The sequence below is a fragment of the Elephantulus edwardii genome, unplaced genomic scaffold (assembly GCF_000299155.1).
Source record: "Elephantulus edwardii isolate Elephantulus edwardi_28Jun2011 unplaced genomic scaffold, EleEdw1.0 scaffold00526, whole genome shotgun sequence".
NCBI classification, from domain to species: domain Eukaryota; kingdom Metazoa; phylum Chordata; class Mammalia; order Macroscelidea; family Macroscelididae; genus Elephantulus; species Elephantulus edwardii.
In genome coordinates, this window is record NW_006400276.1 from 55135 (window position 1) to 69701 (window position 14567).

The 14567-nt window shown below is 48.5% G+C and overlaps 1 protein-coding gene across 1 annotated transcript in view; it reads right to left on the reverse strand.

The window, feature by feature from the left end:
* Window positions 1-14567, reverse strand: part of MPRIP (myosin phosphatase Rho interacting protein) — a 268574-nt gene that overhangs the window by 19414 nt on the left and 234593 nt on the right. The window contains exons 8-13 of the mRNA XM_006903159.1: window positions 11409-11550; window positions 10453-10566; window positions 8407-8463; window positions 6078-6146; window positions 4881-4970; window positions 1981-2090 (exon numbers count right to left, since the gene is read on the reverse strand). Of these exons, the coding sequence (XP_006903221.1) occupies window positions 1981-2090; window positions 4881-4970; window positions 6078-6146; window positions 8407-8463; window positions 10453-10566; window positions 11409-11550 (582 nt within the window). The remainder of the gene's footprint in view (window positions 1-1980; window positions 2091-4880; window positions 4971-6077; window positions 6147-8406; window positions 8464-10452; window positions 10567-11408; window positions 11551-14567) is intronic.

Consider the following 14567-nt stretch of genomic DNA (forward strand, 5'->3'; position numbering starts at 1 on the left):
TCAAATGGCTGTTCATAACCACCACCTGAGACTGTAATAACAAAGGAACCCGCTGGGGCTTTGAGTGTCTCTCCTCCTCCTCCTTCTCAGACAATTCAAACTTGACTATGTGAGGATGGTGAAGGAACAGGAGGAGCCACAGGTGGCCCAAGGAGCTCCAGCCTGGGGAATCCAGATAGATGGGGGTCCTCTAGGCTGACAGATGATGTGACATAAGTGTCTTAATGGCCTGACCCCCAGAGTGGAGAGGACAGGGAGTTCCAGGAAGGGAGGAGCAAGCCCTGCGAGCCTTACCCAGGCCGTGGTCAGCTGCCTCACAGTCATGTCATCTACAGCTGTCACTTAGACTCCCAGGAAGGCTGGCCACCCCCGAGATGTCACAGTGAGGGCAGTGGCAACCACTTCCTTAGGACTTCCCTAGATGACTTCTCTCACAGAGAGGAGAGGGGTATTAAGCAGGAAAGAGCACGATCAAATCTATGATTTAAAATGGTTTAGCAGCTAGCATGAAAGATGGCTCAGAAAGAATGGCTACAGGTTACATTGGGTGAGTGAGATGGCTCAGGTGACCAGGCAGGCCCACCAGGCAGTCAGAAGCTGAGGGGTCAAGGAGGTGCCAGATTTCTCATGAAAACTGCAAGTGGTAGAATGAACCCTCAAGAACACCGGGGAAGTGAGGGAAGGAGGGCTGGAATAGTTCTCAACCATAACCTCAAACCTCTTTGCTGCTGACTCGTAAACAGCTCACTGGTGGCTCTCCAGCTGGTTTTCAAGGCTATAAACTGCAGGAGGTAACACTGTCCAACTTTTTCCAGAGGAATTCTTGATGGATTTGAACCACTAGCAACCAAAGGTCCTGCTATTAGGAGTCAGCAGTGCAACCTCCTACAGACACCAGAGTTCCCATACTCAGCTACAATGTGAAATAAAGATGCTGATTCATGCAACCATAAGGACAACCCTTAAAAAGCAGTACACTGAGTGAAAGAAGTATGTTACAAAAGAACAAATATGGTACCATGCCATGTAAATAAAGTATGTAGAAGAGACAAATGCAGAGAGATCAAAGCTCATTAGTGATTAGCAAGGGCTGGGAGAGGAGGAAACAGTTATTGCTGACTGGGGATGGAGTTGATGCTTGTAGTCATGAAAGGCTTTGGAAATGGACAATGATGGACAATGATGGTGGTTGTACAACATGGTGAACGTAATGAACATCACAGAATTATGTTAAAAATAGCTAAAATGGCAAATATATGGTTTGCCACAACAGAATTTGAAAAGAAGGAAATAATTAATTTTGGTTTTCCTTCCTTACTTTTTGTTCAAAGTGGTCTAGAGTTTGTATGAGAAGGCAGGTTTAGGAAAAGGTCCAGAATGGCGAAGGAGTGGGGGGATGCCGGCAGGTAGTGACATCCACACCCACATGGACACAGCACTTGAGAAGACTGTGGTTGGAGGTTTTCAAACACAAAGCAGCTACAGGCCCAGGCTGGGAAAGGAGCATCCTGGTCTTCCCAGCATCAGCCAGAAAAGGAGTCTTCTCTCTAGCAGGTTCCTAATTTCAGGGACAGGAGGCAGGAGGCATGCATGATGTGAGGGACACAAGCCACAGGGCAGTAACACAGGAGGGAAAGCAATTTTCCAACCTGGGCTTCAGCACCCAGAGCTTGGAGAAGTCTTCCAGCTATTTCTGCTTCTGGAGAAGTTCTTCCTACTCCTCCTTCAGAGCCAAGAGAGCCTAGAAGTGCTCCTGGAAGGGCGTCCTCACTCTACCATGACTCCTACAGGCCTGAAGCGCCTTGTCATACAGCAGCCCAATTTTGCAGGCTGCTTTATAACGGCATCTGAACACGAATGATGGCTTCTTGGACTAATACTGAAGAATACTGACCAAAACCTTGGAAACAAGTGCTATAGGTGGCTTGAAGTGGTGCCAAGCAGAAAGAAGCATGGCTCCAGGGCCCTAGACCAGCTTACCTTGTCACATCAGGTGCGTTGGTTGGGTGGATGTGCTTCATGATGGTCTGGATCCAGTTCCTACGGATCCCTGATGTCATGGCAGAGAGGGAAAATTTACCTTCTTTTGTCTGCAAAATAGAGAAGTACAATCAGTGACTCTTCAAAATGTGCCCATTACCCTGGTGCAGGGTAACCTGTGGTTAAGGAGCTGCACTACTTAAAGGTAGGCAATTAGAATCCACCAGATGCTGAGGGAGAAAGATGGGCAACTTTCTCCGTGTGATTTAAGCTCTGAAAACCTGTTGAAGGGTCATCTCTGGGTCAAGTACGGCAATGGGTTTGTATGTATTAACCCCTAGCACTGGCAGTCCTGTTGAGGCACAGCTGGGCAGGATAGTATTACCAAGAGCTCTGCACTTAGAGGGGGAAGAGGACGCACAAAGTAGCAGAGATAGGAAGGCACACCTACAGCTCTCATTCACACTCTCAGGGAATCTCCTCCTTTCCAGTAGGATCTACCAGATGTCGACAGGTGATACTTTGCTGAGAACAGAGTCGAGTAGGGACAAGGAGGCTCTTCCTTTCTGGAGATCAAGAGGGGAAAGTCAGAAGAACGGCACAGGAAGATGTGTGTGCAGTCAGCAATGGTGAATGAAACTGCTCAAAAGGGCAGTGTGGGGCTGGTCTTATGGGCAACAAAGGATGGCAGGTGCATATACAAGTGGCCACATACCCTGGGCAGGGTACACAGAATGAGGGTCTTGTACTGTACAACAATATGGCAAGTTCTGAAGTATGCACACTGGCATGTGGGGTGACAAGGGAGAAAGGCAGAATTCCTATTCTGGCCAGAAGGCAGGGGTGCTGTGCTGGGGAAAGGCCGGGCAGGTGGCTGTGGCAGGGGCACAGGGGTGGGGATTAGGTGGTGGTGGTAGCGGCAAAGAAGCAGTGGTTCAGAGTCGTCAAGCAGGCAGAGTGAACAGCCTCCAAGGGTAATATGATAGGCCTTGGAGAGAAGGGAAGCACCTCCTTCCTGGGCTGCTCCTAATCCCAGGAAGGGTGAAGTAGGACTGGTAGGGCCTTCTGTAGGGTGGGTGCTGCTAGGGGCAGATCAGGTGGGAGACCAGTACACTCAGCTTTACTATAAACCGGGGGAGTTTGGAAACAGAGGGCAAGAGACTGGCAGGATGGGTACTGAGGGCAGGATGAAGGTTGTGGCCCCAGCTGTGGACTGAACCTGAGGCAAAAAGGTAGGGACTATCTTTCTTTGCACCTCCATCCTCTTTTTACATATGACACTTCAGTGCTGTGCTTTCAGGTGCTCAGCCAGCATACATTAGCCAATGGGAAGATAGAGTCCTGAAAAGGTATGGGGGGTTCACTGCTTGGCAGGCACCCCAAGCCAGCTGGTGTTGCTTCCACCAGCAGATCCCACAATATTCTCTTCACAATAGAGGGTCCCTGTGTAAAGGTAGGGGAGTGATGTGGCTGGGTGGGATGCCAGGACCCTGCACTCCACACACTTGTCCTCCTAAGGTCTCTCACTCTGTTTACTCTCCCTGACTTCACCTCTCCCAACTAGTACGTGCTCTTTCCCAGCTGCGACTCCTCCTCTTTCCTCCACACTAGGTCCCTCACAATCACCATCCTTCCCACCTCTGGGTGTGCAGCTAGGTGGGATTGGGCTGAGAAGAGTGGAAGTCACAGGGAGGGAGGAGACGGAGTGCAAGGTGAGTTCTAAGGGATCTGCATACTTCACCTGTGGTCTTGCTGCAGGAGAAATACCTGTAGCAAATTGTTCAGGGCCAGGAGCTACCCTAGTGATAGATCCTTTTGGTCCTCAGTGAAGCTACCTAAAGAAACCTGCTACTTAAGATAGAGCTAGGGAATCTCAACTTGGAGCCTGGCAGGCTCTATCTGTGATGTCGCTAGAGAGGCAGCCTGGAATCCAGCTTACTTAGCATTTCTACTCTTCCACAGTGACAAGAGGTAAAGACCAATAGGCATCTTAGCTTGAGGCCACTGGCCACTAACACCACCCTTCCCTGGACCTAGGACAAACTCAGCCCACACCACAGACCAGGAGAAGCCAGGTCTACTAGAGAGCCTGGCAGCTGATCTCCTCATAGCACTGTCACACTACCCGACGGCCAGGGGATGGGTTTCCTTTAAGTCTGGTGACCATGAGTCAGTTATAACATGCCCGATGGACTCTGAATATGGTGACATAATGGAATTTCTGTATCTTCGAACAAAGGAACCCAAACAGGGCTCTAGGATTCAGGGTTCCAGTAAGTCTCAGTGCCGCAGGAAGTGTCAGCCAGCCATCCCCACCTGCCCTGGGCTGTAAAGGTGCTTGAGCCACACTACCAAGGGAAGGCCAACAAATGTAGATTCAACTTCCCAAAGAGATGAGTTATTTGAGGGCAAAGGCTGCCTTAATCATTACTGAGGTCCTCACAAGGTTTGGGGAACAAAGAAAGACCTGGGAATGAGTGAGTGAATGAGTAAGTTGCATAAAGCCCCTGAGATTTAAAGAACCAATAAACATTTTCATTCTGACTACCCTTATCTCACATCCTACTCAAACGTCAATAACAAGAAGGTAAAAAAAAAAGTCTTCTATGACAAAAAGTCTCTAAGAAATCAGGAAAGGAAAATGGTCTAGTTTTTGGTTCTGATCACAACTTGGGTTGAGGAATGGGGTCACAGGATGAAGCAAGAACAGGAATAAAGTGTCAGTACTAATGAGAATGATAACAGGGCAGGCAGACATCCGAGAAGGAAGTGACTTGCCCAGGTAAGGACCCAGAGCCAGGACATCAGGCTTTCAGGAAAAATGTCCTGCTTTATGAGCCAAACCACACCATCCCACCTCCACACCATGTCTGTGTCTGAGCCCAGTTCTCTGTGCATACATGTATTTGAAAGCCATAATTTCTCTGGACTGGATATTCGGTGACATTGTAACATGTAGCCAAGTCAATTTCTCCATCCAGGTCAGCTGCCTGCAGAGAGAAATGCAAGGATATTAAGTGAGTACCAGTGTGACCCAATTTCCGCAGCAATGCCTGAATGAATTTTTATCTTTATATTTTATACAAATATGTGTGTTTTTCCTAGCACCTATCTCACCCTTCCTCAAAGCACTCACATGGCTGGATCACCCTGAGTGTCCTCTCAGAGACATCTATCTATCAGTTTCAAATAGTGTGGGAAGCTTTCACAACCTCAAAAATGAGTGAAGACTTCCACTGCTCCCAATTTATGACATATCCAAGTTACAATGAACTGTACTCAGAGCAGTCTTTTTTTGGGTACATTTTATTGTTAGCAGTATGTACTATAAATAATGCTACAATGTATCTGTTAGTATGTCAATTTCCAAAGGCAAAGAAAGATGGGATTTATAAAGACACTGATCTGATAATAAAAGGTAATACTGAAACAAAGCAAAACAAAAGAGGTATTATGCTTATGTTGGAAAAGATTTATGATGGAGTCACTGGGAATAGTTTTAAGTTGGGTAATACCTGTATTTATGATAACGATGATATAAGCAATTAAAAGAAGAAAATGTTAAAATTACAGCTCTGTCCTATAGGTGGTGTGGGAGTGAGGAGCCTGGTATGCAGATCTTCCTTCCTCTACATGGAGGGACTTTTGAGAATCCTCAAAGACAGAAAAGGGGGAACGCAGACTTGGCAAAGACTTGTTTGTAGTTAAAGAGATTCTCTTCTAGCAGGACTCCATCAGTGAAATAAGGACTTCCAGGGAGATCAACATAGCTCATACACCACAGTACACTCTCTCCCAGAAGTTAAGATTTTCACCAATTCTTCCAATGACACAACTCCCCCAAACTCCTGATTTTCCCAACTAAGACATCTGTGAAGGTGCTTAGAGGACAGAGGAGGAGAACTGTGGAGAATGCATACTGGATACCTACTACAGACCAGGTGTGACTCAAGCACTCCAGGTGAATGGTCACAGGACCCCAAATACAGCTGTTCTGTTCTCACTCCCTCCCTCCGTCCCTCCAGCTCTGGTCAGGACAGTCACAGTGGACAGAGGCACTGGGAGACTTATCACCCTGCAGCAGCTCAGGCACTCACCTCCTCAGCCACTGAATCCCTGTAGTACCTCAGGCTTTGATCTGCCAGGACAAACCAGTGTTTCTTCCACTAACAGGGAAAACAAAAGACTTAATATCAGGCAGTGTACCTCTAGCTCCACGATGACCTCGTCTCTGAGAGCGGCTAGCAGCACTCAGCAGATGCTGTGCAGTCAGGCAGCCCTCACTCACATTCTGGGGGGCCAGGGAAGTTGACTTCTCTTTGTATGACACTGGAGCCCACAGGGGCACCCAGATACAAAATGCTTTGAAATTCTCATACTTAAGCTCCACAGATGTTGACAGTAGGCTTGTTTGTTGTTGTTATGTGCCGTCAAGTCGTTTGCGACTCATAGCGACCCTATGTACAACAGCCCTAAACCGTGCTCTATCCTGTGCCAATCTCATTGCCTCTGACACACCCATCCCGAGTACCCCAGTCACTGAATCAATCCACCTCACAGAGGGTCTTCCCCTCCTGCGCTGTCCCTCCACTCTACCCAGCATGATGTCCCTCTCTAAAGACCTGTCTCTCCTTAAAACATGTCCAAAGTATGTCAGACGAAGCCCCAGAATCCTTGCCTCCAAGGAGCAGCCTGGTTTAATCCTCTCTAAGATGAATCTGTTTGTTTTCTTGGCAGTCCATGGTACATTCAATACTCTTCTCCAGCACCACAGCTCAAAGGCGTCAATTCATCTTCTATCCTCTCTAGTCATTGTCCAACTCTCTGATGCATAACAAGTTATTGCAAAAACCATGTATGACAGTAGGCTAGCCCATCAGAAATGACATGGGACAGTGAGAAGGGTTTTTTACGAACTATAAGAATCTGGTTGCTCAGTGACAGGGGCCCATCTTCAGCAGTCAATAGCAGATGGACCAGACAGACTATCAAGTCTTACTGTGAGCGGAAAGAAAGGAGCTAAAGAGCTTCTACATGGAGAAGAGGGCATGTCTGTGTAGTCCCCGGGGAAGCAGTGGCTGCATGTCAAGGAGCGGTTTCTACAGGTCTGTGGCAGGGGCCCAGTAGGTGCCTCTTCAATGCTGAGGGGATCAAAAGTACATGGTTAAAGACGGGGCTAGGAGGTCTATCCACAAATGGCTCTTCCTTCTTGATGAAGTACAGAGAGCGGCCTGATGATGCCAATGCAGAAAGTTGCTCTAACATTCTTCAAGTCCATGGCCCTTCTTGTTATGTGCCACAAAGTTCAGTATGACTCATAGCAACCCTAGTAACAACAGATCTGAACCTTATCCTGTCCTGTGCCATTCTCACAATCTGACACACTTGAGCCTACTGCTGCAGTCACTGTGTCAATTCATCTCATTGAGGGTCTTTCTCTCTTTCACTGTTCCTCTACGTTTCCTATCATGATGTCCCTGTCCAAGGAAAGCCTCTCCTAGTTACATGCCCAAAATATGTGAGATGAAGTTTCATCATCCTTGCCTCTGAGGAGCACTCTGCCTGCACTTTCTCCAAGACATATTTTTTTGTTCTTTTGGCAGTCTATTCAGTGCTCCTCTCCACCACCACAGTTCAAAGGCATCAATTCATCTTTTGTCATCTATTTGCACTGTCCAGTTCTCAAGTGCATAGCAAAGTGACTGTAAAGACTGACAGCAGTGCTTCTCAGTGATGTGGAGAGGTCCCTCATAGAAGACTTGCCCAATATAACATGTCTTGTGATGTCTTGACTGCTGGTGCAAAGAATGATTGTGGATCCTAGGAAGGTGAAATTATTGACCATTTCAATCTTTTCTCCATCTATCATAGTAACCTTAGTTATCCATAAAATCTGCAACAAAAATTACCCGTAACTCAACCTTCACCCAAACCATAGATAAGCCTATAAATCTGACAACATCAGGATAGTACTCAGTTCTCAGAATAATCATACAAGATCAAAAGGGCCGCATTTGCTCAGGGATTACATTTTATAAGGCAGGAAGTAGGACAGAAGAATTAATGGAAACCAGAACCACAGGGAAGAGTGTGGTTACAATGTGGTATTATAATTAATGTAATAAAGTAGAACGTACATGAATGCTTTCATAGAATACCAATTTTTTTCCCTTTTTTTTTTAAAAAATAAAACCTGTGCCAGGTTGGGCCCTAATATTGCAGAATATCACCAGGGTCTGAAATGGAGACCCTGTGGTGGGATTCCTGGAGTCTAAGGCTGAACCCTTCCACATGTCTAAGTACTGGGAGGTCCTCGCAGGATGTATTCCACAGGTAAGTGAACACATAGAAGCAAGCAGACACCTTGTGCTTGGAGACCTTGCTGAGGAGATGCCCACAAGGGGACCTCAGCCTTCCGACACTCACCTGGCCATCCTCATACTGCTTGGTCAGCCAGCCTTTCTTGAAATTCAGCAGGTCAGGCTGAAGAAAGGAGAAAATAGAATCAATCATTCAGAAGAAAACATCATTTTGTTGAGGTTGTAGGACAAGGTGCCCCTGGGAGGACACATATCTGTCCAGATGGATGGCATCTGACTGCCCAATGTGCCTGCAATCCTGAGGAGTAGCAGGGGTGAGTGCTAAGGCGCAGCTATCACAGAATTGTTTCCCTGAGGCCTGCTGGTGCTACAGGTCTGACACATGGGGAGGAAGCTCAGATGGAGAGCATCATGAGGCAGTCTTGAAGGGGACATGACAAAGGTGAGAGTGAGGCAACTACTCGAAGTTCTCTTAAGGAAGCCAGAGAGATGGAATGCTGTGCTGGAATGCGGAACGAGCATTGGCCTGTGGGCAGACGATGGCCTGTCACCCATCAGGATGCTGGTTTCCATCATCTGTAAGCAGCGCCATCAAGAGTTACCTAGTGCCTGGCATACCAACTGTTCTGTTTGGGGTCTGGTTAGAAGATCCTGAACAAAGTGGCAGAAAAATGTAGAGGAGAGTTCAAAACCATAATATAGACCAGACTAATTGGTCTGACAGAGACACTGCTGAGAATTCTGGAACTTGCCCCTTAGACACTGTTAAACCTGGCACTGAGCACATTCCCAGAAATTACCCGTCAGCAAACCTCAGACAGACCTACACCCAAGAAGAATGTTTAAGAATGTGTCTCTCACAATCAATCATTAAAGGGGAGCATCTGCTCCAAGATAAAGTCCAGAAGGCAGGGAGGGGCTGGAAAGAAGGGTGAATGAGAAGAAGGGAAGAAGCAGGAAGGGAGAGGATGGAAACCAGTATCACGAAACAAAAGGGGATAAATGGCTAAGTAGGAAATAGGTTTGGTCTGTAGACTTTCATCCAAACTCACATGTTTTGGGGTTTTTTTAAAGACAGGCCAGCACCCAGAGGGCAGCTGGCAATGCACTGTCTCCCCCACCTTCTGATGCTCCCAGATGCGCTGGTTTGGTTCAGGGAGAAGAGCATGACAGGCCTGTTTGCCCTTGATCTGCCAGGTGCCATTGGCTACCATGTGGTATCTACAAAGCATGGATCAGTTTTGCTCTGGCCCCAAGTACTCTCTGCTTTTTCTAGAACCATCTTTATCAGAAACTAGCTCTGACATATTTGTTGCAAGGACAGAGCATTAAAGAGAAGAGGTAAGAAATGAGAAGACAACATTTCACAACCATGTTCCTGGACCTTTGGGGTAAACTTCTGGGTAAAATCCACACTAAAGGAGACAATCAAGCTTCCTCCTGCTAGGGAACCTTCTTGCTCCAGGTTTTCACCTGTCCCATCTGGGAGTTCCCAGGCCATGGCTGTCCAGAGGCTCACGGTGCACCACCCACTGTGGAAGCAGCAGAGAGGCAGGGAGCCCCAAAATTGGCAGGCCCCAGGGTGCTATGGAGGCTAATGGTAAAGAGGATGACTCAGGCTTTCCTCAAGGAAACAGGAAGAGGCCCCGGCCTGCTGCTCTCACTCTCACAGGCTTTTTTTCTGAAAACGCTCTGCCCGACATGTCTTCTGTGACAAAGGCAGGGGAGGAACACACACAGAGCCCAACTCCTGAACAAGCAAAATCTGGAGCAAAGACCAGCTTCCTGCCTGTAGTGGAGACCCCAGTAAGTGGCACAACAGCGTTCAGTGAAAAACTGGCTCCTGTTTCTAAAAAAGCAAAAAGATAAGTGACAAAAATCCAGCCTACGCTCCTTGCTTCTGCTCTGCCTTGAAGTCAGGTTTCTTCTGTCAGGATCCCTGAACATCTCTGCAGAGCTCAGAATAGCTGCTGGGTCCCCCGGACTATGCTAGGAGCAAATGAGGGTCACTCAGGGCTTGTCTCTAAGTCTCGTGAGCTAGCAAATTGACTGGAAAGCAGCACTTGAATCATGGACAGAGACAGATAGGGCCAGAGGGCGGAATGAGAAGAACAGCTCCACAGGCCAGGTGCGAGCATCCGGCTGGGCTCACCGTCATGGAGGGCTCCGTAGACCTCCTGTCCAGTGACTTGGCTCTTCGGTGTGGAGACAGGGGGGGAGCTGGCACATCTAGGAGTGGGGTTGTTGGGGCTTCACTGGTGAGGTCCTGTGGCAGAGAGCAGTACTGGTCAGTACAACCCATACCTGTGGGCATCTGGCCCCAGGTTGGGGGCCCACAATAGCTTGGGCAGTGTGTGTCTAGAAGGTAAGAAGATGATGATCTGTCTAGGGTCCCAGGGCAAGCCCAGGGAAAGGCTGGCATGAGGATCCAGGCCTGCCTCTGGCAGTGCTTCTTCCCTATACAGTACGGTCCTGAAATGCTCTGTCTTTAGAGCAGTCCTTTCCTGTAGCTGCTCCCACCACTATCACTTCCCTAGTCTGTCTACCCTCATCCCATTCATAATCTCTAGCTTCTGAATATGCCAGAAGGATCAACAATGGGAGCTCCTGTCTCATGCATGTAAGTGTCTCTCACAAGGAGGAGAATAGCCAGGGCAGGGAGAAGGAAAAATGCTGACATGCAGGGGCCACAGAAGAGGCAGACTGCAGAGGAGGACAGTAAAGATGATGCTCTTTTGTGGGTGAGTAAAGAAACAGGGGTATTATTGTACCTTGTAAGAGAAAGGAAAGAAATGTTATTCAGCCTTGTTGCTAGGGCAGTGTCAGACAGAGGAAGAGAAGATTCTAGATACAACTTGGGATCTAAACCTCATTAGAACAATCTGTACAAATAGATAAAGTTTCAACATGAAGAAGATACTACCTGTCCTCAAGAGGTTCACTTGAGAAGATCAGATGTAGAAACAAGGAACAATGAGATCATAGAGTTTGGCAGAAGAGAGGCAGGCAAGACATTTGAAGTGAATCTGGAAGGGACTGGAGTGGCAAGGCCTTGAGAACACACAAGAACCACGCCCTAGACAGCAGCACAAAGCTGAGAGAGCTCACCCGCTTCCGTGGGAATGCCCTCTTCTCGCTGCGGCCCTGACGGGTGTCACCGGCAGGTAAGGGCCCACCTGGTGCACTGGTCTCCATGTGCTCTGCCTTTACAATGTCCAAGGCCTCAAACTTCTCAATCACCTGGGATCTCCTGCAAGGAGAAAATACAGAACTGCTGACAGAGGTGGTGTTTCTCTAGTCCCCGCAGTGGCCTAGAGTCAGGGATATGCTCTGGACACATATCCTTGTCCTGGCTGGCGTTGGTTGAGCACATCCACACAACAGCCCCAACTGGCTGTCAAAGGGCACATGGTGGCGGACCCAGCTCTCACCCTCCACCAGCTCACATCTCAGGGGAGAGGCTGTCCCCTCCCACTCGCCGTGCCTCTGCCTCAAGGACCCCAGAGATTGATGTGGTCATATATGGACACTGCATAGTTGGTCACTCACTACCCTCTCCTGACCACATCCATAGTCAAGAGGCCGCCATCACATCAGTAGGTAAAGAGCTTCCGTTCTCATTGCTCTCTGTCAACAGATCATGACGCAGTACCCACCCATGGGCACCCAAAATTTAGCAAGAAAAAAAGCTGATAAATTAACACACTGTTTCTGCCAATAGTGAAAAGAATAAAAAACCAAATTAAAACAAAACAAAACAAAGCAGGTTGATTTCATGTGAAAAGGCTGGTGGCATCGTCAGGTTGTCTACGCTGGAGACGGAGCTGAGATGGGAGCGAAGCAGGCGGAGGAAGGACGAGTAACGTCACAGCGACACAGCAGGAGGAGGTGGAGAGGGACAAGACCTGGAAGAAAATAAGGCTGGAAAATGAATACACAGGAAAAAGGATTGTTTTTTTTAAAAAATCAAATAATGGCAAACCAAAATTATCCAGAGAATTAAAGAAATAAAACCCATGGTGATTGTGGGAGAAGTGAACTACCATCACATCCTGGCCCTGAGATATCCCTGGGCAGCAGGGGCTGGTAGTGGCTAGAAGCAGTTGCTGACTTGGGCCTGGTTTTGCCTGGTGTCCTCTAACTAATCCAGGGTCTGGGGACGCAGCATCCCCATGGCTCAACCTTCATCAGACAGAGGCCTGGTCCTTCAGGGACACCTAGGTCAGCATGAGCACTGACCACACGCTCCTTCCTTGAACTACACCATACAGAAGCACCTATTCAAACTCCAGATGAGTGGTGAGACTTGAGAGGCAGAGCACAGGAGAGGTAAAACTAACTCTAGCAGGAATATGAGAAGAAGGGGGCTCAGACACTGACAGCCCCAAGAAGCCAGCTTTTATTAAGTAACCAACTCTGTGGTGCAATGTGGAGGGGCACAAAAAGGAGCTGGAGAGGGGGAGAGAGCAGGAGGCCAAAGAAGCTGACAGACAGTCCTCTGTCAGAGGACTGATGCTTTCACTCATTAGCCACATATAGCCATGTGGATGGATGAGATGTATAGATTCTATGCATGAAAAGACCTGTGCACTACTATTTCTGTAAGAGCTCCATTCACAGGGGAGTTCAGGCACTGTATGAGGTGCAGCATGGTGGGGGGATAGGGTGCCGCCCAGTCTGCGTGTGGAGTGCTGCACTGTGGGGAAACACTGCCGGTGAGAGGGGAAGAGGGTGGGTGGGGAGGTGCTAACCAGTGTGTGAGGAGAGGTGTTGCCAGGTGAGGGTGAGCAGGCGGGTGCTGCCCAATGACCAGTGTAAGGAAGGGTACGGGATGCTGCAACATGAGGCATGTTCAAGGTGAGCCAATCCATGTGCAGAAGGGCTGCGGAAAGAGGGGAGGGGAGGGGTACTTGCACTGCCTCCCCCAAGCAAATACTGTCGAGTAAGGCCATGTGATTAGGAGCAGCAATCACAATGTTTTGCTATGGGGGGAGCTACTAGTATGGCTCGTCTGGTACACTACAACAGCTACTGACTGCGGTTGACGCTGACTGAGGGCATGAAGATGTGGTAATCCTGGGCCAGCCTTCCCAGCTGCAGGACTCTTGCAGTTACCTTGCCTGTCAGTTATGGGCATTTCCACCAGGACTGTTGCTTGCCCACATCTAAGCCATTAGTAGTGACTTTTCACCCAATAAGCAATGGCACAGATCAGGTGCAAGTCTGAGGAGCAAACATGCCCATATCCACCTGGCTGGGCTTATGCAGAGTCAGAGAAATCCTTGCTGTCTTGGGAGCCCAACTCCTTGGCCATACAGTTGAGCCATCAGCTAAGGTCAGTCTGCCAACCTGAAGGTTCTGCGCTAAAGAACAGGGAACTGGCTAAACACGGGGTGGGTACACTACACTTTGGCAGGTCTCAGGAGGTGATAGTTGCCAATCAGAAGTCATCAGGGCCAGGAAGGAAGTGACCACCTTATATTGGGAAAGAGCATGCAGAAAGCAAAGTCCTGATATTCCCCCAGATCAAAATAATTAAAAACAGACACCCCTGAGAAGCAGCCAAGACAAGCAGGAATTTGTTGAATGCTCTTTTGGCACGAAATCAGGACATGACAGCCCCATCCAAGAGCCACCACAGTAAGCAGCCCTTCCCTGCCCCTTCCGGCTGCTGGGAGCTCAGTAGGCCCAACAACTCTCATCAATTGCTGAGAGAACTCCTTGGCCTAAGTCACAGGCATTTATTTCACAGCAGCAGGGACTTTCAGCACAGACCTAGTTTGGTCACATAAGCCAAATCCAGTCCTAACAGCAGGTCATGGGGCTGTCCTTTGGGATCTGCAGTCAGCTTTGCACACTAGGCTTCTACACCTCCAAAACAGGGGTGAGGGTGTCAGGTGGCACTCAGCTGACAAGGAGTTATGTGGAGGGCCTTAGCTCCAAGTCCTCCCAGTCCCCCAGCTTCCTTTCTCCCCCCAGGAGTAAGGTCCATTCTGTTCTCTCCTGTTTCAAGACCAGTAACTTGGGGCATATCTCCTTTTGGATCTCTGCTGACTTGCATACAAAAGAAGGAGACTAGGTTTATAGTTTCCATCTGAGAAATCTGAAAGCCTGTGTGATTTGTGGACTAAGGGGGATTAAGGAGAAAAGGCACAGGGCAGTAACACCCTGGAGACCAGCCTGTCACTCAAGGAGAGAGGGACCCACTGCCTCCTCAGATCTTGCACTGTTCTGCCTTTGCCTTCAGACTGTGGCTTGGGAAGGGAG